General features: G+C 44.7%; 1 protein-coding gene across 1 annotated transcript in view; it reads right to left on the reverse strand.

Annotated features, from left to right (window-relative positions):
* Positions 1 to 27,478, reverse strand: part of SPTBN5 (spectrin beta, non-erythrocytic 5) — a 133,173-nt gene that overhangs the window by 93,635 nt on the left and 12,060 nt on the right. Inside the window, exons 8-23 of the mRNA XM_065403795.1 lie at positions 22,626 to 22,838; positions 21,498 to 21,650; positions 20,874 to 21,004; positions 18,983 to 19,234; positions 17,316 to 17,603; positions 16,289 to 16,532; positions 15,102 to 15,241; positions 13,019 to 13,118; positions 11,490 to 11,660; positions 10,873 to 11,037; positions 10,024 to 10,250; positions 7,637 to 7,823; positions 6,249 to 6,449; positions 5,433 to 5,549; positions 3,826 to 3,989; positions 2,006 to 2,138 (exon numbers count right to left, since the gene is read on the reverse strand). Coding sequence (XP_065259867.1) covers positions 2,006 to 2,138; positions 3,826 to 3,989; positions 5,433 to 5,549; positions 6,249 to 6,449; positions 7,637 to 7,823; positions 10,024 to 10,250; positions 10,873 to 11,037; positions 11,490 to 11,660; positions 13,019 to 13,118; positions 15,102 to 15,241; positions 16,289 to 16,532; positions 17,316 to 17,603; positions 18,983 to 19,234; positions 20,874 to 21,004; positions 21,498 to 21,650; positions 22,626 to 22,838 — 2,886 coding nt within the window. The remainder of the gene's footprint in view (positions 1 to 2,005; positions 2,139 to 3,825; positions 3,990 to 5,432; positions 5,550 to 6,248; positions 6,450 to 7,636; positions 7,824 to 10,023; positions 10,251 to 10,872; positions 11,038 to 11,489; positions 11,661 to 13,018; positions 13,119 to 15,101; positions 15,242 to 16,288; positions 16,533 to 17,315; positions 17,604 to 18,982; positions 19,235 to 20,873; positions 21,005 to 21,497; positions 21,651 to 22,625; positions 22,839 to 27,478) is intronic.

Raw genomic sequence — 27,478 nt, forward strand, 5'->3', positions numbered from 1 at the left:
TCATCACCAATTGAAAATCATTCATTAATGTTCACGATGCACTTTGAGAACCTTGCAATGAATGGACTGTATGTTATGAAATAGTATGATGTAAATGAAATAACCATGGTCTGATGGTCAGGGCTAGGAAATCCCTCCTGAGTCATCTAGTCTACCTCCCATATACCAGTTAGGACTATCCGCTAAAGTAGTAATCTCCTAATGGTGAACATCATCCTTGTGCAGAGGGCCTACACAAGACCTCTTCCGCACTTAAGCGTTACTAAATTATAACTGCCTTTAATGCTATTGCTTCAGTTATTTCCCTTGGGAAAATTTTCCATTACAATAAAATTCAGTGATTGACCAAAGTCCACTCTTTATTCTCTGAACAGGGTACAGCACAGGTATGTTATGGTGAGTGAACCCCCCTTAGGATGGGACATAGCTCAGTCTCCATGGTCTATTCAATCCATGCTCTAACAACAACAGTGCCAATTGTGTTGGTGTTTTCTGTGATGTAGACTTCTGTCAGCTAGGCACTGAATGAAGGCCACTCCTACCAAGGTCAACCCTATTGAATATAACTTAATCAGCCATGCAAAATACCAGTGTTTCAGAAAACAAAGTCTCACACCAAATAGTTTTGAACAGTTATACAGAAAACCCTACCATATGAAGCCTTCCCCTCAGGCTTGCTTCACAAATCTGATGTAAACCTTCTTCTCAGGCCTAGCTCATTTCACTCTCCCCTTCCTCTGAGGGCTACTCCCAACCTCTTTTGCCAGGAGTCAGCTGCCACAGTAAGTCAGCATCACTTAGCTCTTTTTCAGCCAGCTCCTCTGTTAACAGGGTGGACGTGTTAATCAACCCTGCCAGCCTGTTACAGCCAATGAAACTATTTTATTTTCTAAGCGATGTTACATTTCCCTTTAATAGCTCGTTTGCATTTTCTCTTGATCAGCATTATTCCTTATTTTATCACCGTCATTCCCCTCCTCTCTTCTACCCCCACCCATACTGCTGTCATAATTTTCATTATGTCATAGTTTATGGAGCAAAGTAGATGAGGTAATATCTTTTATTGGACCAACTTCTGCTGGTGAAAGAGACAAGCTTTCAAGCTTACACAAGAGCTCTTATTTAGGTCTGGGAAAGGTACTCAGAGTGTCACCGCTAAACACAAGGTGAAATAAATTGTTTAGCATAAGGAGTTAACATGTTGCAAGAGACCATTCAAGGTGAAGTGGGCAGTTAACACTTCTGAAGTTGGAGGACAAAGGTGGGTCAGTGGGTTATAGATTGTTGTAATCAGCCATAAATCCAGTGTCTCTAGTAGCCAGTCTGATTTTTCATGTCTAATAAAGTTATGAATTTAAGCTCCCAGGCTTGTCTTTTTAATAGTGTTGTGCAGGTTTCCTTTGAGGATGAGGACTGAGAGGTCAGATATGGAGTGATTGTTTTGTGAAGTGTTTGCCCACGAGTAATATGGTGTTTTTGTCTGTTATCATTTTTCTGTGTGAATTTATTTGAAAGCAAAGTGGTTGTCTGGTTATTGGGTCGTATAGTGCACTAGCTGAGGTACACCACATGTAGTGATAGGCATGTGTAGGACCCCTGGATCTTAAAAGGTGTGTTGTGTGGGGTGTGGATCATTGTAGCAGTAGAAATATGTCTGCAGGTTTTACATCTGCTGTTCTGGCAGGGTCTGGTGCCACTTTGAGTTGGTGGGTCCTAGTCTGTGGGGAGCTTGCTTCTGATGATGATGTTGGAGAGCTTTGGGGGTTGTTGGAAGGCAGGAAGAGGGTGTTGGGGAAAGATTTCTTTCAGGGTATGGTCACCATCGAGTATGGGTCATAATTATTTAATGATACCCCGTATGGGTTCAAATGCAGGGTGTGAGATGATAGCTAGCGCGTGTGGTCAGAGGACTTTTTTTTCTTTATACACAGTCACACTCCATACCTTACATTTTTACAGTATGAAATCAGGTAAACTTTGCTTGTGTTTGGTACCATTAACTCACCAGGACATGTTCATAATCACTGCCATAATCATCAGAGCTGGCCACCTGCCTCTGCTGATTGATCCAGTCCTGCAGATCCTCATACTCCCTCAGATACTCATGCAGACCAAGAGTCTCATCTAGCTTTTTCCCTCTGTTTAGAGACAGCAACAGGGAGAAAGCGGAATATAAATATCTACACAATGCACAGAATAAGGAAGAGAATGAGGGGCTCTCTCCAAGAAAGAAAACTAGGTTCAATCTGAGAGTTCTCACAATAACCCCAAAGACTGGAAATCAAGTTTGAAAGATGGTAGCCTGTAGCCCTGTTAGCCTCTCTACCATTCTCCAACACTGGCTAACTGAGCTTTGCTCTGTCTTGATACTAGTGACAGCACAGGAGAATTCCCTCCATTTTTTCCTGATCATTTTTATTTCTACAGATAAATGTGATACTTACGAAAGTGAGAAGGAAACCCACACTACATAGAGTGAGGCTCAGTGAGGCAAGTGCTGGGAAAACCACCTTATGTAGCTCTGCTAATGTTGCCCAACAAGCAACATTCCCACAATTCGCTGTTTAGGTCTCTTGTAGTACAGTCAAACATCTTTTAAGGATGAGGTAGAGATAAAATATACCAACTTTCCAGCTGTTAATGTGCCTGACCAACCAGAACCATGGAAATGTTCAGGAGAAATGGCAGTGTTACCCCAAATCTTGGGACTTTATTGCAAGACTCCCAATATTTGGTGTTCTTCCTGAAGATAAATCTCCCAGTGATGCACTGCTGTCTCTCCTCTAGTTGAATCACAACTGTGCATCCTGGGAGACATAGTCCAGCCAGTGAAGAGGAGAAGAATGGATGAGCAGCTCAGGCTGACACAGTTCAATGTCAAAATGAGACCAAACAAAACATTGCTATTCAGCCCATCACACCAAAACCAAATATTGTGACATCTCTGAATTAATTTTTTTCTGAACTTTCCATTTCATGAACAATTTCAATATTTCAACTTTTTTGTGAGGAATCAGGCTGAAAACAATTGTTGAAGTATCAGAATTTCCTGTGCCTCTGTAAATTCCAACTTTCAACCAAGCTTGTCTCATTACTAATCTTACGAACTTCCTGGCCTCTCTCTGAATGACATTTCTGTAGGACAAGAAATTAAACAATTCAGGTATACATTTGCTTCTTCCTAGCGCTAAATTTGGAGAGTCTAAAAATCTTAGGCATAATCCAGCTCTCTTGGTTTTGAGCATGTAGTCATAAATGGGGGAAGTGATTAATATTAAAGGATGAAAGCTCTCTTGTATTAACAAATCCTCAGTCTTAAGGGAAGGTGTAATTCTATCGTTACATCTGTCCATTTGGGTAACACACCAAGAAAACAATAGGCACCACTTCCAGAAATGCAATTCCTTTGTTCCACCTCTGAAGTTAGACTCCAACAAGCAGGCAGATGAGTAAGTATGTGAGATAATCAAGCATTCAAAATCACTTTGCCCGAGGATGAAGAACAGAAAAGGGGAAATGGGAGGAATTAGTATCTTCAATAGTAAAAAAATCTTATTGAACAGCTTAGGTGCAACAAATGTACAGCGCTCCTTTTTTATTATTATTTGTGTAGCACCTCAGTACTGCACAGGATACAAATATAGACAGTCCATTTCCTGGAGAGCTCACAATGAAACAGATAGAAGAGATATGGGGCATGATCAAAGCCCATTGAGATCAATGGAAAGACTCCATTGCCTGCAATGGCTTTTGAATCAAACCCAGGATTCATTAAGGGACCCAGAAGAGGGAGGTAGCAGAGACAATTATTTTTCTAGCCCATACCTTGCTGTGGCCAGCTCCAGGAACTCCCGGAGCTTAGAGTGAACTTGTTCCTGTGGGGCATCAACCTCATCAAACTGGATGGAGCCGGGGAGAGGAAGGGTTTTGGCCGTTTTGCTCAGCTCTAGCATCAAATTCTCGTAAACCTCAATTTCGTGTTCCAATGCCTGATAGCAAGAAAAAATAGCTGAGTAAGTTATCCAGCATCTACAGTCCATTAACCTTGGAAGCAGCCTCAGCCATACCCTGTGAGGCACCAAAAGGAGAAGCCCAGATTTCCAAAGCAGGATATGGGCTTTCCCTGACACAAACGTTCTTAGTTAATATGTTTAGTAACTTTTTCAGAAAAAATACAACGCCGAGGCAAATAAACACAACGAGAGAGGCCTGCTACATGGCTGGAAAGGGAAAGATATTCCCAGAATAATGACTAATCTATCTCTGTTTTCAGCTCTGGAGCAAAGCAGGGCATCCCTATCTCCCTTTGTGACTAAACACTGCACAGCAGGACATAGTTGGTGCTTTGGCTCACAGAAATGAGACTCCAGATCTCTCAGTTTTGGTTTCCAAGTCAAGCTCTTTCCAGATGAAACAGTACATTGAATTTGTCCTTGCACTACTGATCCAGGGATTAGTGTGTATCCACACACACAAATCAGTCCTGAATTGCAGACACGTCAGTTTCAAGCAACTGAAAATAATAAAAAAAATCCTCTAGATAGTCAGACTAGTACAAAACTTGTGGATCAGAGCAGTACAAAACTTCAGACAGACGATTTGGCAGACCATGCTGCTACCATAGAGAATTTAAGCAGGCACTGCTTAGGAAGGAAGCCTTCCCTGACACTAACTTTTGGGAAAACCAACTAGGGCAGCGGTGGGCAACCTGCGACCTGCTGAGCCACATGCGGCCCACCACTGAACTAGGGGAAAGAAAGAGTAATGAACTGATTTCTAAAGGTACACAGAGAAAATATTTTTCCACCCATAAATCTGAAAAAGATCCTTTTCATGCTCAGTGTGTGTAAAATGGCGTGGGATGAATGGCCCAGCTTCCTTTGGAGTGAGAGACGTCATTCTACATGTTCATTCATTTTAAAATTTCTACCACCCAGAACTGGGTTTGGGGGTGAAAAGTTATTTATGTCACTGTTAAAGAACTGATGGTCCCTGCATTCCCCCAGTCCCTTACTTTATAGCCCTTGCCCTCAACATCCTGAACATACTTTCAGTTGAGACAGACTGAGAAGTCCTCAGCAGCCTGCATCACCGCTTTTTAATCAGTCAGAGTTAATGGTGTTAAACAACGCGAGACATTTATTTTACTCCCAGGGCCTGTGCACTACCTCTGTGACACTCCTAGACTCTGCTATTCCAAGGAATGACACACAAAGACCAAGAAAATTTTGCCATTAAACCATTGCTTTATCTATAAGAGCCAGTCTTCTCCAAAGACAGACACTCAATCTCCAAACCCTTTAAGTCAGGATCTTTCCTACAGTTTGTCCCAAGCAGGCTCCCCTGACTGACTAGGAAGGACCACTGTAGTCTCTGAACAGTCCATGCTACATTCCTCAAGAATAATTACCTGGGCAATAACGCTCAGTTACCTTGTGTTTCTTGAGGAGTTTTAGAGTTGCAGCCTCATCTTTGCCATAGTCTTTGCTGGTCACAAATGGAAGCTTTTCTGATACCCAAGTCTCCAGGTCTGAGGTATTCAGTAAAAACTACCAATTAAAAAAACAGTTATTTCCTTCATAATGTTAATGTCTCTCCTTCAATCTGATGTATTCTAGCTGCAGATTGCACTATAAAATCAACTGTTCCTCTGGGGTCAATCTCAAGAAATTTAGTTCTGGACAATATCACGATCTTCACGGTGTGTGGCCAATTTGGGGCTGTGTGTGGATACTGCCAATCCAAGTGGCTAGTAAGGGGAACACGTGTACCCCAGGTGCACCACTAAGGGGATCTGTTATACATAGGGCCTGATCCAAATCCCATTGAAGTCAAAGGAATTCCCTCCAGTGATTTCAGAGGGTTTGGGATAAGGCCCACAGACTGGAGAGGAGGGCAGAGATGATGGTGAAATAGGAGCAGACCAGGTAGGAACCAGAAGATCTGCAATGATATCAATCCAGTTGTCCTATCTCACCGAGCAAGTGGTGGAGCAAGGCTGTAGCTAGTTTTCCAGGAGACTAGAATACCAATTTCCGATAGGAGACATTGCTACAGCGCTGCATCCTGACCCACCTCCCTAACACTGCCCAGTGCCCACCATCCACATTGCTCTGGCTTTATGTGGAGGAAACGAATCTCATCCCTAATGGTCTGAGATCTTAAAACAGATTTGCTTTTTGTGTAAATCACGTTGTTCTCCTCTTAGCCCGAAAAAAAAGTTGGTGTCACTTTGCTGTAACCCATACCTGCTGGAAGCCAACAGAATGCTGCAGCTGCTTCAACCTCTCTTCACATGCCTTCTCCAGCTCCACCCAGCTGTTGCTGAGCTCCTGGCATTTCTCCTTTATTCTCTGAAATGAAGAGTGCTTGCACCCAATCATAGTCTTTCCATTCTCCAACACCCTCTGAACTTGCTGTTTGTGGGCATTCACTTCTGCTTGTAATTCCTAGGGAGTGGGAGGGAGGGAGATAAGAGTAAGTGAAGGCAGGACAGTATGCAAGAAAGTGGAGCAAAGCTGTCAGAAGTGGGAAATTAGAGGGGTGCACATAGCGTGCAAGACACAGTGGTTCTCTATCTAGATGCTCCCTTCAGATGAGCTGCTTCTGGGGGCAACCTACCAAAATGCAACCTTCTGTTGGCAATAGAAGAGGAACATGTACATTGGAGTCTAGCTCATTAACACGATGCTGTCTGTTAAGGCTAGAAAGCAGCAGGGCTAACAGATATCTGTGAAAGACAACTAAAAACCACAAATCAAATTCCACAGAAATCTTACTCTGTTAAACTGTCATTACACTGTTACACTGCTGTCTTCAACAGTTTTTATGTCAGTCATAGCACTAGAGTGAAGTTTAAATATCTGTTTTATGTTGTCCTGGAGACTGCAGTGTGCATTCATGTCCCTCTGACACTAACTCCCTGATGAGAACAGTAATTATATAGCTAAAACACATGCAAGCAAGGAATAGCAGAAGTATACCACCCAGACAAGAGCAAAATCATTCATTATATTTAGTGTGTAATGTATCAGTCTAAGAATTTTTAATGGAAAACTAGTGATTTCCTCATAATCCTGTGAGAAGAATGATTTCTGCAGGAATTGATAGATACTCCAATTTCATCAGAAATTCCATGTTCACTCTGAAAATCCTCCATTATATGTCTGGATCATATGCATGTCTCAAGTTATTGGAATTACTTAACTGGGACAGCATCAAATACTGTCAGTGACAGTGCTGGGGGAGGGATAGCTCAGTGGTTTGAGCATTGGCCTGTTAAACCCAGGGTTGTGAGTTCAATCCTTAAGGGGGCCATTTAGGGATCTGGGGCAAAAATCTGTCTGGGGATTGGTCCTGCTTTGAGCAGGGGGTTGGACTAGATGGCCTCCTGAGGTCCCTTCCAACCCTGATAGTCTATGATTCTATGAAATATCTAGTTCTAGGGACTGCATGCCAGGGAGAGTTTAGCTTTAATAACAGTTGTCTCCTTCTGCTTAGTGGGCTCATTTGTAATGGCATTCTGGGTGGCAAAAGGGAAATGTGTAGCTGTAGGTTTCTAGCTGTGGGGGCAGCGGGGTCTGATATACTCTTTGCTCCCATGACACCTATAGAAGGGGTAACAGAAAGGAGTTACCTTGTGTTTGTGCAGCAGGCTTTGAGCCATATCCAAGGACTTGCCACAGTTGGTGGAGTTGGCAATGAGCAATCGTTCACTGATCCAATTCATCTCCATGTCATAGTAATGGTAGAACTGGTACAGATCCACTGTTGCCTGCAGCAGCTGGTGCCTCTCATCAAGAGGCACCTGCAAAGACTCAAACCTGAGGATCAGATGTTAAAGTGGAGTTATCTCCAGAGTCACCTGTGATCCTGCAATGCAGGCTGTGACAGGCCAGACACTTTCCCATGCTACTACATTCGCCTGGCTGGCACTGGACACATATAGAATGCCTTCTCAGTAGGGCTGCTCTTGGCATACATATCTGAATGTAAGTTATGTGATACGGTAAGTGTACACATTACAAAGGAGAGCAGGCAGGCAGGGGCAGCAGGTTTGTATAATTTTTGGTGGGGCCCAGAATGGGTCCAAGTCCCACCCCCGCCCCCACACCTGCCTTGTAAGCAGATATATATTTTTTAAAATAATGTAAAAATGTGAGGACTCTGGGGTGGTGCTGGTGATGAGGGGTTTGGGGTGTAGGAGGGGCTCAGGCAGAGGGCTGGGGAGTGGGGGTCTGCAGGGTGGGCCCGGGGATGAGGTGTTCACTGTGCAGGAGGGCGCTCAGGGCTGGGGCAGAGGGTTGGAGTGTGGGGTGTGTGTGAGGGCTCTGGCTGGGGATGCAAGCTCTGGGATGGGACAGGGCTGGGGATGAGGAGTTTGGGGTTCAGGCAGGCTGCCCCGGGGCTGGGGCCAGAGAGGAGGACTCCACCCAGCTCTCTCCCCGCTGGTAGCAGCGAGCTCCAGTGGAGGGACCCCGCTCTCCTCCACGGCAGCACACTCACCTCACACCACTGTCATTGCACGTGCTCCTAGGGTCCCTCTCAGGTCCAGGAAGCCCCCTCACTTCCCCTGTGGTGGGTGCCGGGGGAGGGGAGCTGCCATCATGCGTGCGCCTCCTCCCCTGCTGCTGCCTCTCACTGTAGCCTCACTGGGGGTGTGGGATGGGGCTGCCCCTTGCCCAGCGTGGGGCAGGAGCAGTGACTGCAGGTGCAATGGCCCCCTGTGGTGGTGAAGGGTCCCACCAGAAAAGGGAAGGGTCCGTCGGTCACAGGGGAAAGGGCAGGGTCAGGGTCAGCCTGGGTCAGCCTGGGTCAGCCTGCCCTGACACTAGTCGGGGGGCAGGGAGCACTAGGACCCTGCGGAGGCAGTGGATGCTGGGAGCTGGCAGAGCAGAGCACAGCGCAGAGCTGCAGGGGGCTGCCGCATGCTGCCCAGGGCACAGGCAGGGTCGCTTGGGGGAGGCATGCAGGGGCGGCGTGCGGGGCCGGGGGAGAGACCCGGCCCCGAACATTGGTGGAGCCGGGCCCCCGGGCCCTGAATATTGCTGGAGCAAGGGCACCACAGGCCCATATAACTTGCCGCCCCTGCAGACAATCCTACATTAATCAGTGTGCAGTCGGTGCGCTTGCACAGGGCCCCCAACTCAGGGAGTCTGATGACAGGGTTAAAAACAAACAGCCACATACCCAGAAAAAAAACAACCACCACCCAGGGCCATGAAGGGGGCAGGGCATCACAGGGGGAGGGCTCTGCCTGCATGCTGTGGCAAGAGCCAATGGGCCAGAGTGGAGAGTGGGACCAGCCCTGTAGGACAGGAAACACTGTAGAGTGACTGCAGGGTGGGCACAATTCCCCCCTGCAAGGCCTCCCACCTCAGGGGGCAGGACCTAATCCCCAACCTCCCAGGGACACCTACCCAACTATGGCAGGCCCCCAATTACCACAGTGCACAGGGTCCTAATATACTTTAATCCACCCCTGCAAGCAGATTTAGGAAGCAGGAGTACAGTTTAACACCCTCTCTAAACAATCAATTCTGCTCCATCTTAACCTGCGTTGGGAATACAGGAAACTGGAATTTACTTATTGACATTATTGTTTTAAATTAGTGTATTTGGGGGGTGGGGATGAGATTCACTTTTGGAGACCTTGGTTCAAATCAGTCTTAGTTCACAAGCAAAATGAGTTGTAATGGTCTGAACCTAGTTCCTATTAAATGTTGGACCACCTCACACTTTAGCAAGAAGTTGGTAGGATCGGCTAGGAAGCCAAGGACTGGAATGGCAGGAGTGTCGCAGATTAAGATTGAGGGTCACTAGCAGAACCTGAGGCTGGGGAGCAGGGTGTTGTAAAACTGAAGTGTGTTAGCATAGTTTTGTGGCAGAAGCTTGTAGCAGAAGGAATGCCTGGCTGGCTTTTCTAGTGGTTAGAACAGGAGATGAGGAATCAAGAACCAAAGTTCTGTTCCCAGCTCTGCCACTAATTCTTTTCTCCCAACAACCGAGAGAACACCTGCTCACCTTTCCAGATATTTCTGTGTCTCATCCAGAATCTTCTGGGAGTCAAAGTGATTGGTTGCCATTTTCTTGGCACAGGACACAATGGAGTTCATTTTCTCAGCCAACTCCCCCGTCTCCTTTTCCAGTTGACTGTGCTGCTTGAGCAGATCACGGCTGGAGCGCAGGTCATGGCCCATCTCTGCATCCTGAAGAACCTTCTCAATCTTTTCTATGTTCTTTTTTGCATCCTACAAGGAGCATATGAACATGAGCTAGCTCAGACCTTGCCGTATGGGCTTTCTTCCACTTGTCCTCCTCCACTCAGGCCTTCCCAGAAGAAGGCTCCCTGCATTCTACATGATGCTTTGCAAATCCTTTCTCAGTAGAATAATAGGGAGGGCTCTCTAAAGTTGAGACATCTTTTTGGAACATGTTGATGTGTACATTTTTTTCACATGGCTATCCCTGTCCCAGCCCCTTAAACAGATTTCCCAAAATCCAACCCTTGAAATATTTCAAATGACAAAATATTTTAAAATATCTTAACACTCAGAGATCCACAACTGTAGTTGCACCACCACAAGAGTTCCCTTAAATGATGGTAGTGCACAGCTTCATAGCCTGGTGTCTTTTCCACTCCATTCTCCTACAAGCTTAGGATCCTTGGTATGCTGAGGCCATATAAAACTCCCTGTGTGACAATTATTCCTTTGGTGCTGGGAAAATCTAAAATTAAGTCTTCAACAGGATGGCATCCTCAGGGGCTACTCTGTTTCCTGATCTTTGTGATGAACTTTCTGTGGCAACTGACAACATGGAGAGCAACAGATCAGTCCAGTCCTCCCCCACTGAAATCAATCACCACCTGACCTGGAGGAGTTCCATGAGCTGTTCTTGCTGTCCAGCCTGTCTCAGCTTGTCTCCTCGCTCTATCATTTTGTTGTACAATTTCTCCCACTTCTTCTTCAGCTCTGACATCTTGTTCCAGATAGAATCTGCAGCATAATGGTCATCTTGAATCAGCTGATTTCCAATCTGGGGAAATATATTTTATTATTCAAAGGTCTCAAAAAGGGGCACAATCAATGCTAATCTTAACAACTTTGATACTTGTGCTTGTTTCTTTCCAATTAATACCATGCAGCATGAAGCTTTCTCCTACACCAAACCTACCATACCGAAAAACAATGACGCTGGAATGATTCACATTGCTGAGCCCCCTCTGAAATTTCCACTATTACAGGAAAATAACCAAAGTAATAACTCCCTCACTGTATATAATTTGTCTGCACCCCATCACACCTTTACTTGCCATGCTAAGATTTGCAAACTTAGTGTTAAAAAGTAATCAAGACCATCACTTAATCAAAGACGTATTTGTGGTGTGACTGGCTGTGTTGGCCACTGCTGTTTTATGCAAATAGAACCAAACCTATCAAACACTGGCCAAGTTGATAAACTTTATCCAACAATGATTCCACCCTCACCATTATCAGCTCTGCAAAGTGCTTCTTGTTTGCCATCATTTCCTTCTCAGCAGCTTCATGCCACTTCAGTTTGCGCAGGATATTTGTTGGGTCACGATAGGACTCATCTGATGCAATCTTGTACTTCTCTTCCATCCATATCAGCTGCTCAGCAACATCACGGTTGAACTCCTATTAGGGACAGTTAGGATTAAATATATTTAACTCCTAATTGTACACAGACTCAAGGACACTACTTTGCAGTGGATTCTGAGAACTCCCTCAGTAAATATTCGGTCCTTATTTTATCTAAGTGTTGGGGAGCCCAGTTTCTTTTAGTATGAAAGACAATTTGAATAATCAGCATCCTGCATTGATGGATCACAATCCTGGATTGCTGACAGACTTGAACAATCTTTTGCAGCCCTAATGTAATATCTGTGTTTCCTCCTTTGGACAATATTTCCTACCCCACTGCTTTCAGTAACCAATGAAGACTCAGATTTCAAGCAGAAAATTGATTTATAAACGGGGTGACCCACCATTATGACCATGCAGCTCCATGGTGGGAAGCCCAAATACCATTCCTGACATTCCATTCCATATGAAAAATATGGCTAGGAGCAATGTAATAACAATGCTTCCCAATTATATTATAGATATATTATAGAAACTTTAATTTGAAGAACCTTTTAGTTAACTAAAAGAATCCTGTCAAGGATTTCCCCAATACCCCAGGACCATTCCAAGTGAAAAACTTTAATGACTAGAGTCTACGGAATGCAGAGAGGAAAATGCAAAGTTGTGCATACATAAACAAAGGTCAGGTTGAGGCCTCTTTGAATATCAGATCCCATAAGACAAATTATTTCCTTGTCTGTGTGGTAGAATGATAGTTAATGAAAATGTGACCAAAAAAAAAAAAAAAAGAAAACGGGCCAGTTCTGCTCTTACTGACAATGCACCACTTTTACAGCCATGTAGCCACATTTACATCAATGAAGTACTCATGATTAACACTGGTGTAAGTGAGGGCAGAATCAGGGCCAATGTTTTAGAAAGAAACTTTCATTCCACATCAAGAATCTGAACCAGAGGCTTCCTCCCACTGGTTCTGGAGTATCAGCTTCTTCTCCCCAGTTATAATTTTCTGTGGGAGCCCCAACCCACAGTGAAGCATTAACATATGAGCCAAATGGGCTAAGGCCCAGGGTGACGTTCACAAGGACATTATCTAGTGATCAAGATGCCCAGGTGTTTTCATTTCTTGTGTTAATTCAACTCACGGTATACTTCACTGTGGCCTAGTAGGTATTCTCTGATCACTCCGACAGTGTTAAATGAGTTCCTAATGTGTTTGCCAATACTCTAGTCAGCCTACATGTGGGGTCAACATTTCCTAACTTCCTGCTCCTAGGTGAAGTGGGCTGTGGCTGGAGACAGGGAGAGTGGCTCAATATTTTTAGCCTTGGCTCAAGGCAACAGAGAGTGTTAAATTACTGCAGCCCTAAGGTTTCCTCTGGTCAGCTCTAGTGCATCAGCCCTTTCACCTGCAGCTGAAGAGATGCCAGCAGCTTCCTTTTTTTCTGTTCATTACTCTGTCTCAGTCGTTCCCATCGGTTCCGGAATGTAGCCAGTCTCTCCTCGATCCTGCAGAGAAAATAGGACACAGAGCTTTAATTCCCCTATCTGGAATGACGACAAGGCAATGGCACTGATCCATCTGGGTTTCCTTGGTCATTTTTTATTGCTAGAACTTTGGGCTAGCTGCTGTTGCTAAGAGTAAGGGTGTGTGTGTAAGGCTCACTACCCCATCCCTTTGCACGACCGTGCTGTGTTTTCCAAGATTGAGAGGTTGTGTGTGTGTGAGAATGGCAGCTCCACTGGATACTACTGCCTCTCCTGTGCAGATAGGTGGGAAGGGGATAGATGGACTGGGGGTGGGCAGTCTTATGATTATTATTAAGAACTATTGGTATTACGGTAGCTCCCCAAATGTGCTGGGCACAGTACCTACATGTAAGATGATACAGTCCCTGCCCTGAAAAGCTTTGTGTTTAATTCACTCCCACCCTCACAAATATTTTATTTTAAGACTTAAAGTGATGAAAAAATGAAGGATATAGTTCAAAGGTTTGTAAAACTCTCCATTTCATTTTTGGGGAGTTTACACAGAGAGCTTGAGTTCATAAGACAACTCCCTCTAATGTAAACACATGGAACCGATCCTCAGCTAGCATAAATCAACCGTTCCATTGAAGCTGATGGAAATACACTAATTTACACCAGCTGAGGCTCTGGCCCATGGTTGTTTTTCCCAGAGTGAGTCAATTAAATGACAAACAAATACGTCTTTACGACTGAATGGAGACCCCTATGCTAGAAGAACCGTGGAAAAGACTGAACTGGCACAAACATATGTTCCACTATAGCTCAGGCACAGGCACTATATTTTTGCATTAGAATTTCTCTTTCACCTCCTATCCATGTTCCCATAGTTTCTCTGTATGTGTTTGTTGCTGGGTTTTTTTTTTTTTTTTTAAACTTTGCCCATTTTTCATCCTACTTTTTCTTTGGACTCTCACTGTGCTCAGCTGTGTTCCTCCCCTCCCCACTAATCTCTCCTAAGCAGAATGTGGTCCAATAACATTTAAGCGCGGGATAATGCAAATACAGTGACAAACACAACCTTCACCTCTTAAGTCCAGCTTTCTGCTCTTGTGTGTCTTTTGGCTATTTGCCAATATGAATTCACTTTGGGAAACCGCCAAATGCTCGTTCTCTCTCTTTTCATATTTAAAATTGAACTATGCCACTGTATGTCATGGCACAAGACACCAGAGCCAGTACAAGCAACTTTAAGCGTAATTGTAGCTTCTCAGTTTCCCCCAGAACGCTTACCTTCAAACAGTTGTGCTCTCTAAACATACAGGGCACAATTCTCATTTACACTAAGGCCTCTTTACACTGCTCTAGCACTGTAAAGGAGCCATGAATTACACTGACTCCCACTTTAAGGCCATGTTATAGAGCCAAGGTGGTGTAAAAGGGCCTTAGTTAGATGAGAATCAGGCCCACAGCATGATGATTACAACAGTTATTCCTTTGTGAACTGATTTGAAATCTATTGTATTCATACTAAACATTATTGATACTCTCAAATGCAAGGAACACACAGTTATGTGAGAATTGTAATGAGTTCGTCAATAAAGAGGTCATAGAACCATAGGGTTAAAAGGGACTACAAGGTCTTATTGGCATATGTAGTATAAAATGCAAGGAGAAAAACTGGAGTATTCGCCATTATTGTACCAAAAATGGCACTCTGAACTGAAAGTGTTACCCTTGTCATTAGAGTACAGGAAATGCATATCTTTGCAATACCGGCTTCATTCTCTCCAGGTTAAGAAGCAGCATGGAAGGAAATGAGAGAATTCATACTTTCCCACCCAAATTAGACCACCACAGCTTGTGGACCGATGGGATTTGGTATGAATGCTGGCTCAAATTGGATCTTCTGTTTCACTCTGACGACACTTCATGATGGTTTGTAAAAGTTAAATGTCTTCAGTGGAGTCAATCTCTTGCCTTCCTCCTCTTTCGTACCTAGAGTGTAAATGGCTCTGAACTCACATGCAAGAAGCAAAGTGCCTGTTCTCCACTAGGTTCTCCCCATGCTCATTCATCACTTCAGCCCGTTGCTTCAGCGCCATCAGCAGTCGTTCAAAATCCTCATGCCGCTTGAGAAGGGTGTGAACAGCATCCACGTGGTCCTGGAGTGGAGGGAAGAAAACTTGATAAAGTCTCACCTCTGTAATATGGCTCCCTCTGGGGCAGTGGAGGAGATGGTATTATTTCTGCCGTTGTGCGGGTCTTTATTCTCCATCTTCCCCCCCATGAAGCAAGTATATACTGTAGATTTTCCACATCATTGAGGACCTTCGGGGCTTTGAACAAGTGAGCAGCGGTGCCTTGCTTGATCCCTTATCTCTCATGTTTTCTCCTGTCCTAAGATTCTATCCTCATCTTTTAATCGCAGCGGCATGGTGCCACCCTGGTGTAAGCACTATATTATAGGGCTTCCACTTTCACACACTCTTAAAATAACCTTTATATTGAACACTCTAACAGCTATTTTAGATCCATCTGTTTACCTGGCATTTGGTTACCCACAAACTGCAGCAAACCAGTCTCTGAGTGATATGAGGAAGCTGCACTTTAGATTCTAACAGTACTAGTACCAGCTCTATCATCCAATCTAAGGGTAAGTCTCCAACAGGTGTTAATAGTACTCATGTCCTCTTTCCCAGCCTCTCCCCATTGGAGGTGAGATCGTTACATAGTTTCCCCTGGCTGACTGCTGTTGAGTATTGCTGTGGAATGTACCAATTACTTCCTTGCTAATATTCTACTGATTGCAACAGCACGCTAATGGATAATGGCAGTGTACAAGTAGAAGGAACTGTGGAGAAAGCACGGTGAAAAGGTTAACCAGAGCATTCCACCCCAACTGCACAAACACACTTCTGGGTCACAACTGCAGCTTCTTGGTTTTGCGTCTTTTAGCAGTTATGAGCCTGCTTCTCATTTACAGAAATGAGTAAATGAGAACTAGGCCCTGTGTGTGCAGCTTCTGAATGTTAACACATCACTGTTACAAAAATGCTGCAACCAATCTAAGCTTGGCTAGAAATTCTCAGTTTTGAGCCAGAGGAGAGAGATTGTCATTGAATCTCTGTTCTCACTGAGTCATTGTGGGTCAAGACTGTTCTGGATGGGGAGTGGGAGCAGGAGACAACAAGGGCTGTTCGGATACATACCCCAAGGTCATCTACTCGTAGAAAAGCCTCATGGCTGGAGAGGGTTGCATTGATGTGATCTGCTTCCCTATTGAACTTCTGCAGTTCCAAGCTGTCTTGGAGCTTCTTCTTCCGCTGCTCCCACATCTCCTCCAGCTCACTGCTTTCTTGGGTAAGCCTCTCCACGGTCTGGCGCACATCCTGGGTCCTGTTGCTGGGCTGACCATACATTACCTTCTGCCCCAGCTCTTCTAGCCGCATAAACCTGCCCAGAGTCACAAGGAAAGAGGACAAGTTACTGTAGGAGGAGACTTGAGCTTGGTGTTCTCCTGGCAAAGCACAAAGAATAATAAACTTCCTTCTCCTATAACTTCCCCATATCTCTATCTCTCTCTAATGCTGCTCTATTCCTTTCTTTCTTGGTGGCAGAACTGCAGTTACCCATTGCTTTCCCTATTAACATCCTCTTCACTTACAGTCTGCCAGGAAGTGCAGGGGTTGGCTGCTCAGGGTTGTACATCTGAGGTGGCCAGGAGTTTTCTCTCTTGGCGTGAGAGCCCAAGAAAACAGATGACCAGACATTACATGGGACAGGAAGAGTCGCTGGGTTTTTATAAAGTGAGAGATGGGGCTGGTGGCCTGAGAGTCTGGCAGGCCTGGCTCATAAAAATACAGGAGAGGGAGAACCCAGGGTAAGTGATTGGATTGCTCCGGCAGAAGTGACCTGGAAAGGAAAAGAGGTCTGAGGACTTTAAATAGAGAGTTTTCTTCCTTGCTGAGCATCAGGGTGAGGTAGAAGGCAGCTATTGCAGTCAGACATTGGGTTAGCAGACACTTTCATTTGATATGGGGAAATTAACTGGGTTATGTGCACAGTCAGTTTTTATTTTCTTCATGCTAAATTTTATATGCACTTAAATAAATCCCAAGCACCATTTTCACACCAAGTTTATGTTTCCAGATCTGTTTTCTGGGTATGCTCCTGGTCTCCCTGGTGCTGCAGCTGCAGTACCTCACCCTCCTTCTTCACCCTCAAAGCAAACTCTACCTGTCCTTCTGAGTGCGAATTTCCTTCAGAAGGTCCTGATGTTCCTTCAGCAACTGCTCTGCGGAAGCCACATCCATGCCCATCTCCTCACTGCCCAGCTTCTCCCTGATGCCATCTGCCCACAGCAGGAGTCTGCGGCTGTCCTGCAGGAAAGCCTGTTGATCCTGTGCCAACTCCAGGGTTGTCTCCCTCTCTTTAGTCTGTGACTTGAGTGTGGCCAGCAGCTTCTCCATATTCTCCACTTGCTTTTTGATGGCCCTGCTTTCTGCAGGGTTGGTGTCCTTAATCCTACACAAGGAAACCAAACAACATCCTTGATTTAGTTTCAGAGACAACTTTAGCCTTATAGCTTGACCCAGCTGACACTAAAGTCAATGGGACTGGGTTGTTAGTGGTTCCTCCCAAAAAGAAGGTCAGTTAGGGCACTTAATGTTTCTTATCAGCAGTAAACAGCATAGACATAGTGATCATAGAGTCCTCCAGGAAATTCATCCTGTCAAAAGATTTTACAGGCACCAGTGGTGCATTCATCACTGAGGATCAAAATGTTTTTTGTTATTTTTTTTAAATTCTCTGGCTTTAGTTAGGAGTGTCAAAAGCTAGCATATCACATCAAGAAATTCATTATCTTTACTTCAAAGACATAACCTTATAATGACAATAAACTGCCTTTTTATAGTCTGACTCAGTATTGGTACCCTTTCCACAGCCACTGCTGGCTTCACTGATGCCTTACATCACCTCTGATCAGTATGTAACAAAGATATTGTAGGACTAATTTCCACAAGAGGATACAAATTACCTGGTCTTTCCTGCTCCCAGATTCCAGGAAAAGCACAATTGCACCCCATGCTCCTTTTCACATAACATAAAACACATAGGGATGATCAGCCAATCAGATTTCACAGTTCACTGAAATGTTTCTACCTTATAGATCTGAAGAGGGAATGCCCAACAGAATGGAACGGGTGCGTTGCAATGGATATTGTAAACACACAAGGAGATATTTTTTAATTAGAAGTGTTAAACCAAAGTTTAAAGTTTATACGCAAATGCCCTATATTTCTAATTCTCATTCATTGTCTTTTCCCCGTCTCATGCCTCTCCAGGACACCCCATTTTGGGGACTACACAGTACCTCATTAAGAATACACATAGCTTGAAATAGTGTTTGTTAATCCTAGTTCATGGTCCTACAACCTGAACTTCAGTATGATCTGCAGATGAGGTGTCCTTAAATTCAAAGAGAGGTAACACTCACTGTCTAGAACAAACTCAGTGAGGAATGTGGTTTGCGTTGATAATTCATTTTACACTGCATTTCACTACATGTGCTGGGGATTTGAGTTGGAAGAATAGCTCAGTGATTCAATATCAATAAAGACTTATGCTACTCCATTCATAATATAGGGATTCTTTCTATGTAGACAACGTTAGGAGCCAGTCACCCAGATATTCATCCAACTCTATCCAGTATAGAAGATCTCACTCAAAGAGGAAAAGGAGCAATGCTTGCAGCCAGACAGGGAGAGCAAGCTAGCACTAGAGGCTGACTTAAGGCATGTGTAAATCAGCCGTTCACAACTATATATACTCTATACACTTCGCTTCAAATATGAAACTAGATCACTAGGCAAAAATATAGAAACAAATGGCTGATTTCTTACGATTTGGCCACACTCTTCAGGTATTCAATTTTCCTCTCCAGCACCAGGACCTCCCTGTCAAAGGCAGACAGCTTGCGCCGGTCTGCTTCCAGTACGGCAGGTGTGTTTCCGGGTTCCACACCCTTGATATGGACCAGCTTGTCTTGTAGTAGCCCTCTGGTGCTCTCGCAGTCCTGGAGGAATGTCCTCACATCAGCCACCCCAATCAGCTCTGCACCCTTTTCCTCCTTCAGAGTTTCCAGGCGCTCCCATCTAGGAATGAAAAAACAACTGCAACAGCTATATCTAGACACTGAAATCACAGTGTCTTTGCCTATGGGGGAAAAATAGATTTCCAGTGGATTTGTTGCACGCACAGTAAAAATCACCTATGGTAAAATTCATCTCTGTGCCAGGGGGCGGAGACAAGCTCTGTGCTCTCTTTATATACCACAGCAATCTTCCAAATAAGACTGTATTGGCACTTAAAGGGGGCATAGGACTAGTGCTCAGCCTCTACACATAGATGAATTTCCCCTCTAAATAGGTATCCCTCTCCCGCACCCAGTGCAAGTCGCTATCACACTATTGACTCTATGCAAATAAAGAAAAATAATCAAAATAAGGACCCAATTGCGCCTTGACATTTCTGACCATGGTTGGGGCTGCCAAGAGTCCATAGAAAAGCAAAGAGTTTTTTATAGTTACAATTTTCAAACCTGAATGCCTTAGGAGGACATCCTAACCCCTGCCTCTGGGTGCACAAATCCGCACTTAGCCATGCAGCACAGGCTGAACCAAACTGAAGAGCCCATTGTGACATTTGACTATCCCATGATGTTCTTGCTTTTACTTTAAATATAATGAAAACAGGCTTATTCCTGTCAGTCTGATCCTTGTATCACAGCACAAGGGGTGCAAGGAGACTTCCACCCCTTCTCCTTCCTGTGCAAGGGTCCTGATGCCCAGATGGGAGTGTGCTGCAGCACCCTATGGATGGTACAGAATTCAGACCCACCTCCCCTCTTGGCTCCCTGAAGCTCGGGCGGGGATAAGGACTTATGAGGAATTTTTCCCACTGGACCACGAACAAAAAGCCCTCAGATCCCAAAGCATCAGCTCATGTACAAAATGAGTGTGTCCATGACCTGGCAATAATTCTTGTGAATTATATTTTTTCCCCATATCTCCAGCCAGTAACGGTTGGGACAATAAGATCCAATTTTCAAACAGGGACACGTAAACAGAATGGCCCCATCCCCTATGTAGACACTCAAATCAGCATTTACGTGCATACAATAGGCACATATATGTCGAAGTGATGACTACATATGGCCAAGTGATGATTAAGGTGTCCAGTAACAACAAGGAGTCTGGTGGCACCTTAAAGACTAACAGGTGTCTAGTGTGCAAGATGCTCTCAAATGGAAAAGTGAGCTCCTTGCCTGCCTGTAGAAACTGCTTGTTCTTTTCAATGACTGATTGCCAAGGGCAGAGGATAGACTTTCCATTACAACTGTCATAATACCATAAACCCCGCAGTCAGTCCGTGTAGACCAGCCCCTGCTTCTCTTCTTATCATTATCCTAATTTTGTTAGAACATCTCCAGCAGGTGTGCATTAAGCTGTGATGCAAAGAATTCTAGTGATTTTGATTCCATCACTTCTTGGCAAATGGTTCTATTTAGAGCTGGTTAAGTTATAAATAAGAGAGGTTCTACATCTCCAGTTTGGTAAAAGCTTCCCCAGTGAAGTAAGCGCAAACTGCAGTGACAAACAACAACTTTCCATAGACAACCCTCTATCTTCGCATCTCAGGTCAGTTGTGTGTGCCAAAACCTATCAGACTGGTATTTTCTCCAGGATAGTTTATGCAGGGCATGATTCCCCATTCTATCAGAAGCACCTTTACCTCCTATTGAGCTCTTTAAGGTGGGCTTGGATCTCATTCTGTTTGCTGGGACTGCTCTTTGCAAACTTATCTGCTAGGCATTTGATCTCTCCCAGCTGGATTTTCCCAGCAGCCATTTCCACTAGAAAGCTCTAAAACAGAAAAAAAAATACAGGGATAATGTATGGCGTGAAGAACTCAAAACTTACCATCTCTATGCAAATAGTGCTCCACAAGCTGTTGTATTCACTCATCTTCTATTTGTATATCTACTATGCTTTTATATCCAATTTATTTCTTTTCTCTCTGTTCATTCAGCTATCTTTTAACAGAATACAGTCCCCATGTGGTTTCCCCCCTTAGCCCATTGATACATAATAAACTTATTCTGGTATAATATACATCCCATCCCACCCCACTGACATGTGGACAACTTATTCTGGTATAAATCTGCAGTTATATAATCACACCTTAGCTTTCACTGAAAAAGCTTTCCTGTGTAGACAAAACCCTATGGATTAAAATTCAATTAACAAAAATAAGGTTGAAAGCAACTTCTTTGGAGTCCTTCTTTCCTCACATACATCCATTCCCCCATGGTCAGTTTGTTTTACAAGTTATCTACACCAAGTGGAGATGAGGTACCTCATATTTCTGCTGTGTGACCTCCACATTGTCTGCTCCAGGCTGAAGGGTCCGGAAAATTTTCTCCTTATCTTCCATCCAAGACTGAAACTCTTCACAGGAGCTGTAGAAGCGGTACAATCGGATCATCTCCTCCAGACCTTTCTTCCTGTGCTGTAAAACAGATGGAGAATCAAATATTGTGGTATGCAGGCCTTTTGCAGAAAGAGATCCCCATGGCTAAAGAACTAAAGCATACAGATTAACCTGGCAGGTTGGCGGCAGTTCTCCCTGCTAACACACAGTGAATACAAATTGGCATCTTGAGCCTGGTATACTTATTCCCGGGACAACAGGAATTGGGAGTATCAGAGAACTGATGCTCACAACATATTGATAAGCAGAAAGTTTAGTAGTGGTGTGTGCTGGCTGACTGAAGATACAAATCAACACTACAAAGGGAGCATTACCTCTTTAATCCTAGGCATGTGTATAAGCACTGGTTGCAGGAAAAATAGGAATCGGAGGGTTCACACGGCAGCTTTTGGGGCGGGACCCCTTGGAGGTTGAGGATACAGCGGAATAAAGGGAAAAACTAATGGTCTTTTGTGAACATCTGTATTAAAGTTTCCAGTCTTTGCCACGACAGCCACAAGACTTGGGGTTAACCTCTAATGTTTGTCCGACCTAGGAAAGGGTCTCCTGCTGTAATAGGCAAATTCCAGTAAAGCCAAGGGGATGCAGAAGAAAGCTACTCTCCAAAATATATAAGAACTGGGAGGAAAATCTGATGATTACAGAAATTAATTTGTGATTCTCACATAATGATGTACAAGCCAGACTGGATAAAAGCTGAACCAAATGCACACAAAGCTTAAATGAAACTTCTGACTGTTTTGAAGGTAACCCATGATTCGTTTCTCTTCTACTGCTAACGTGATATTGGTCAAAATCAGAAAAGCACCACACAATTTAGCACAGCCAGCAGTCTTTTCGGGGGCTGCATAGTTCAGGATTGCAGCACATTGTCAGAGCTGAGCAAGGGAAGCTAACACAACACCTGCCTACACTTTGCATGACGCTAGACCCCACTATTAATCTCCAAGACAGGCTACACACACACACAAAGTATTGAAAGAGGTACAATACCTTAGCCATGGTCTGAAGATTCTCATAAAGCAAGTTTATTTCATTCTGGGTCCTCCAGATGTTCTCTGGAACAAAGTGAGGATCTGAATCAGGTGGATTAGAAAATCCAATTTCCGGGGTTCCCCAGCGCACAGAGCGGCTTGACGGTAGTTTAGCAATCCTCTGGTTTAGGCTACTCTGGACCTGAGCCTTCACCACTGGCACTGATATCACCTGTTAAAGCAAAATACAACAGAATTAGTCTGTGACACTATGGATTGGAGCCCCTAATCTTAAGGATAAATTAAAGGACTAAATTTTCAAAATGATCTGCCTGACTCAAAGTGTTAGATATTGCAATTTACAAATGCACCTTTGTGATGTATTGAACACTGTGCTACAATTGTGATCTATCACTTTAAATTTTCAGGAATTTTCCTGGTCCTGCTTGCAGGCAGGGGGCTGTGTAGGGAAGTGAGGGTTCAGAATCAGTCTGCAGAGAGCCAGCCTAGAGTAAGCAGGGGTGAGTTATGCCTCTCTGTTGAAATGAGCATCCTGCTTTGTCATCACACTCTGTTTTGGGGTTCTTGTGTGTTATCTATCATTCTGAATTCTAAGAAATGAAATAATGTTACATGGCAACCTACCAGCAAGAGTATTTTATGTTTTTATCTCACGTCTCTATGCATATACCATGAATATAACTGCAGGGGACCAGGGCATGGGCGGTTTAGCCTAGCAGTCACAGCTGCACTTGTGTCCACAAGTCAAGGATGGCCACGAGGCAGTAGCTGGCAAGCAGGGATCAGAGTAATTTATAGTGCCAGGATCAATAGCCAAGAGTCAGGGTCAGAATCAGGCTGGGATTGCTGGCTGGAGATCAGAAAGTGAGTTGAGGTTTGGAGTCGCAGCAAGGCAGAAGTCTGCTGGGTTGCCCAGACAATTTTATGGGGCATCCTGCAGGATTAAATAGTGAGCATGGGCCAATCAAAAGGCTGCAGAGTACTGTCACACTGGATCCTTTGCGCGGTACTTCCTGCAGTGCCTAATCTCCACCATGCTCTTTGGATGGGGTTCTACATGGCATCCCGGTGGCAATCCTAGGGTCCACAGACCCAGGTTCTAGTCCCATAGATCTTTACATTGCTCCTCCCTTTTGGAGGGCACCCTTCCTTCATGTTGGTACTTGGATGGTCTTGAAGAAATCTTTTTACCAGGTCAGGGGCATGGACATGGGGAGCAGGTTCCCAGGAGCACAATTCAGGACCCAGTCAATGAGGTAGTACAGTCCCCCCTCTGCAGTTTAGAGCTGAGGACAGGGCAGACTATATATTCCTTGTGCCCTTGGACCTGGACTTGTGGGGGGACTGGTTGGGAACAGTTCTGTGTGTAATGCTTCAGGAGGGAAACATGGAAAATGGGATGTATCTTAAGGGAGTGAGAGAGCTGCAATTTGAATACTGACAAAACCCAGACTGGTCCAAGCTACTGGTGGTTTAGCTTGTGGGATGGCCTGTTCATACAGAGGAGTTTAGCTGCAAGCCAGACTTTTTGGCACACTGTGAGAGCTGGGCTTTCCTGCTACGGATGGTCTGCCTACTCATTGTAGTGCTTTTTCGCATCATGGAGGTGGTCCTTAAGCTCTTCCAGAATATGATGAATTCACAGAATCCAGTTGGAGGCTGCTGGGTTCTGGGAGGTTGCTAGCAAGACAAGGTGGAAGCGAGCATGAAACCTGTAATTTGCAAAAAAGAGACTCTGCCCTATGGAGGCACGGTCAGTGTTGTTGTATGACAACTTGTCATAAGGCAGGAGGAAGAACCTCTTATCTTGATGGTAGTTAACAAAGCACCTTAGGTATTGCTGTAGTACTTGGTTCACCCTCTCTGTCTGCCCATCTGTCTGGGGGCAGTAAGCGGAGGAGGTAAAAGTGCAAATGTCCAGTAATTGGAGTGCTTCACACCAAAAGTATGAGACAAACTGTGAGCCTTGGTCTGAGGTGATATGGTCCGGAAGCCCATGAAAAAGGATAACATGCATCACTAGGAGTTGAACGGTTGTTTCGGCAGAGGGCAGGCAGTCACAGGGGATGAAGTGGGCCATTTTGGGCAACACGAGTCAAGCCCACTGTGTGGCCATCAGAGTCTGGGAAGTCTGCTATGAAATCTAGGGTGATTGAGGCCTAGGGTCTAGGTGGGATCTCCAGGGGTACTAAAGTGCCAAGGTGCTCAGAATGGGGTGTCTTGGTGCATGCACAAGGTCACAAGAGTCAACATAGTCCTGGGGGCTACTGGAAGAAATGGGGAGCCATGCAGAAAGTCTTAAGATGGCCAAAATGGCCCACCATTGATTGTCACGGCAGAGATGAAGCACTTCTAACCAGGGGCACCCTCGTGGAATGGATATGCGCCCATCAAGATATGTGAACCCATCCTGTGTGGAATATTGCATTTTGGTTCTGGCTCTCATTTGCTCAGGTTGTTTCATCACCTTCTGGGCTAACAGATCACCTTGCAAAGTGGATCAGATTAGATGAATCAGGTTTTGGTGTATGGCGGCACTAAGGAAGTTGTGAGGTTTAAGGAGAGAGGGTGGTTTTTGGTTACACTCTTTACCTTCATGGTATTATTCTGCCTTTCAGGATAAGGCATTGACTTTCCCATTCCTGATTCCCAGGTGATGTTGAAATTGAACCAAGAGAAGAATAATAGCCACCTGAGATGTCTTTGGTTCAAGGCTCAAGCTTACACAGATATTCAAGGTTCTTATGGTCAGAAGAGACTTGAACTGGTTGTCGAGCTCCCTCAAGGTTATGGCACCACTCTTTGAAGGCTGATTTAATTGTGAGCAGTTCTTTATCTAATATTTCATCATTCTGTTCAGTGGGGTCAAAAGGTACATTTTCCATTTTCACATACAGGCTGTGCTTCTGTAGTCTTTCCAGGATGGAACGAACATGGTAACAATGCTGCTCAGGGTTCTCTGAAAACAGACATAGGTCATCAAGATAGATGACTACATACTGGTCCAGGATGTCTCTAAATACGTTGTTCACAAAGTGTTGAAAGGTCGCGGGAGCTTTGGTCAGACTAAATGGCATTACTAAATATTCAAAGTGCCCATAGTGGGTTCAAAAGACAGTCTTCCATTCATCTCCTGCCCGAATGTGCATTAGGTTGTAAGTCCCCACCACTCCACTGAGGTCCAGTTTGGTGAAATTTCCGGTAGATCACACACTACCTAGCAACTCCTAGGTTAGGAGCTGGGGATACCAGTTTTGGACTGTCACTTGGTTTAGGGCATGTTAGTGACACAGAGGTGTAGCGTTCCATCCTTTTGCTTAATGAAAAGGAACTCAGGCTTAGGAATGGTTCCTTCTGGTCACCATTGTCTGTGGTTCTCCCACAGGTGCCATCACTTCTGGTCATCTGCAGGAGCCTGGGACCAGAGGTTTGGGGCTCACCCTTCAGCAGTGTTCAGAGGGAAACTGACCCTTTTTTTTCACCAGAGCATAGAAGGGTCGGGCTGGTCCAGTTGGGTGATGTTGAGAATCAGAGGAAGTATGGAAAATGAATCACATTGAATTTAATACATCCCCATATCGCTGGAGTACAGCCTCTAGGGGTACTGTTTCCTGTGTCAAATCTATCATTTCTATGAGAACTGACCTAGGCATTAAACAGAGGAGTATTTGTAGGGTTTGAGTGGTTTCAGCATCTATTGAATTATCAGAGCTCCTGTACCAATCAGGGCCACTGAGGGGGAACTAGTTTGGCCCCATCCATAGTACATAACAGTATCTGTACTTGGAAATGTGGGCAGGAACTGCATGTCCAAGATTGGGTTTCCCTCGAAGGGTTGGGGGTAGTTCTGGAGCATAGTGCCCCGGTGATGCCCAGGCTGGCCCCTCTATACAGCCTGGGTTCACTCATTTCTTGATTCCTTGCTGGTTGAGGTCCGCAATTGGCAAAAGGTAAGAGCACGTGCTGGTGCTCTGCAATAAAAGCATAAGTTATTGTGCAGTCACCGTTCCTTTTCTTCCAGGGTCAAGCTTTGCAGACCAGACCAACCTGCACTGGTTTGTGGGTAGGCACTGGAGTGTTCAGCCCGGTGTCTGGGTGAGGTGGCACCATGGTTCACCTCCTCTTTTCCTTTCACTTATGCAGCTGCTTGTTGAGATGGAGAGAGAGGTCAATAAAAGCACTCACACTGTTGGGGTCTCAGTGCAGACTAGCTCATCCTTTACCTCCTCACTAAGTTCACACTGTAACAGGTGCAGTTAGGCCGCCACATTCCACTCAACATCAGCCGCAAGTCACCGGAACTGGGCAGCATATGAGGCAGCTGGCCCTTGCCCTAGCTGGAGCTTTCGTAGTGCAGCTTCCATTCAGTGAGTGCAATGAGGGTAATTGAAAATGGCAGAACACACCCACAGGCAGGCATTTCAGTCAGTTAACACCAGGCTGTCCCGCTCTAGCAGTGGGGAGGCCCAGTCCAGGCCCTAACAACCTGTCAGTGTATTTTCAATAGCTAGACACTTGCAGATGAAAAGACTACTGAGCACCTAAGAGAGAGAACAAAGTGGGCAGACCCAAGGGGCAAACCACCTACTTAAGAGTACAAGTGAATTTCAAAAGTGTCAGGACACAAATTACATTCCTAAACTTAATCAAGGGATTTGCATATTTAGGACTACAATTCCCTGTCAATAATGTAATAATTAATTTAGGGGCCAGATAACTATATTGATTAAAAACAAATGTTTTCAGAACTTGAATGGGAGCACTAAGTGCAGCCAAGCACTAGAGGTTCACTTTTATGGTCCTTAAATTATTGAACCAGCAAACAATCAACTGTTAAAAAAAAAAATCAGC

This window comes from Emys orbicularis, chromosome 4, assembly GCF_028017835.1.
Source record: "Emys orbicularis isolate rEmyOrb1 chromosome 4, rEmyOrb1.hap1, whole genome shotgun sequence".
In the NCBI taxonomy this organism is placed as follows: Eukaryota; Metazoa; Chordata; order Testudines; family Emydidae; genus Emys; species Emys orbicularis.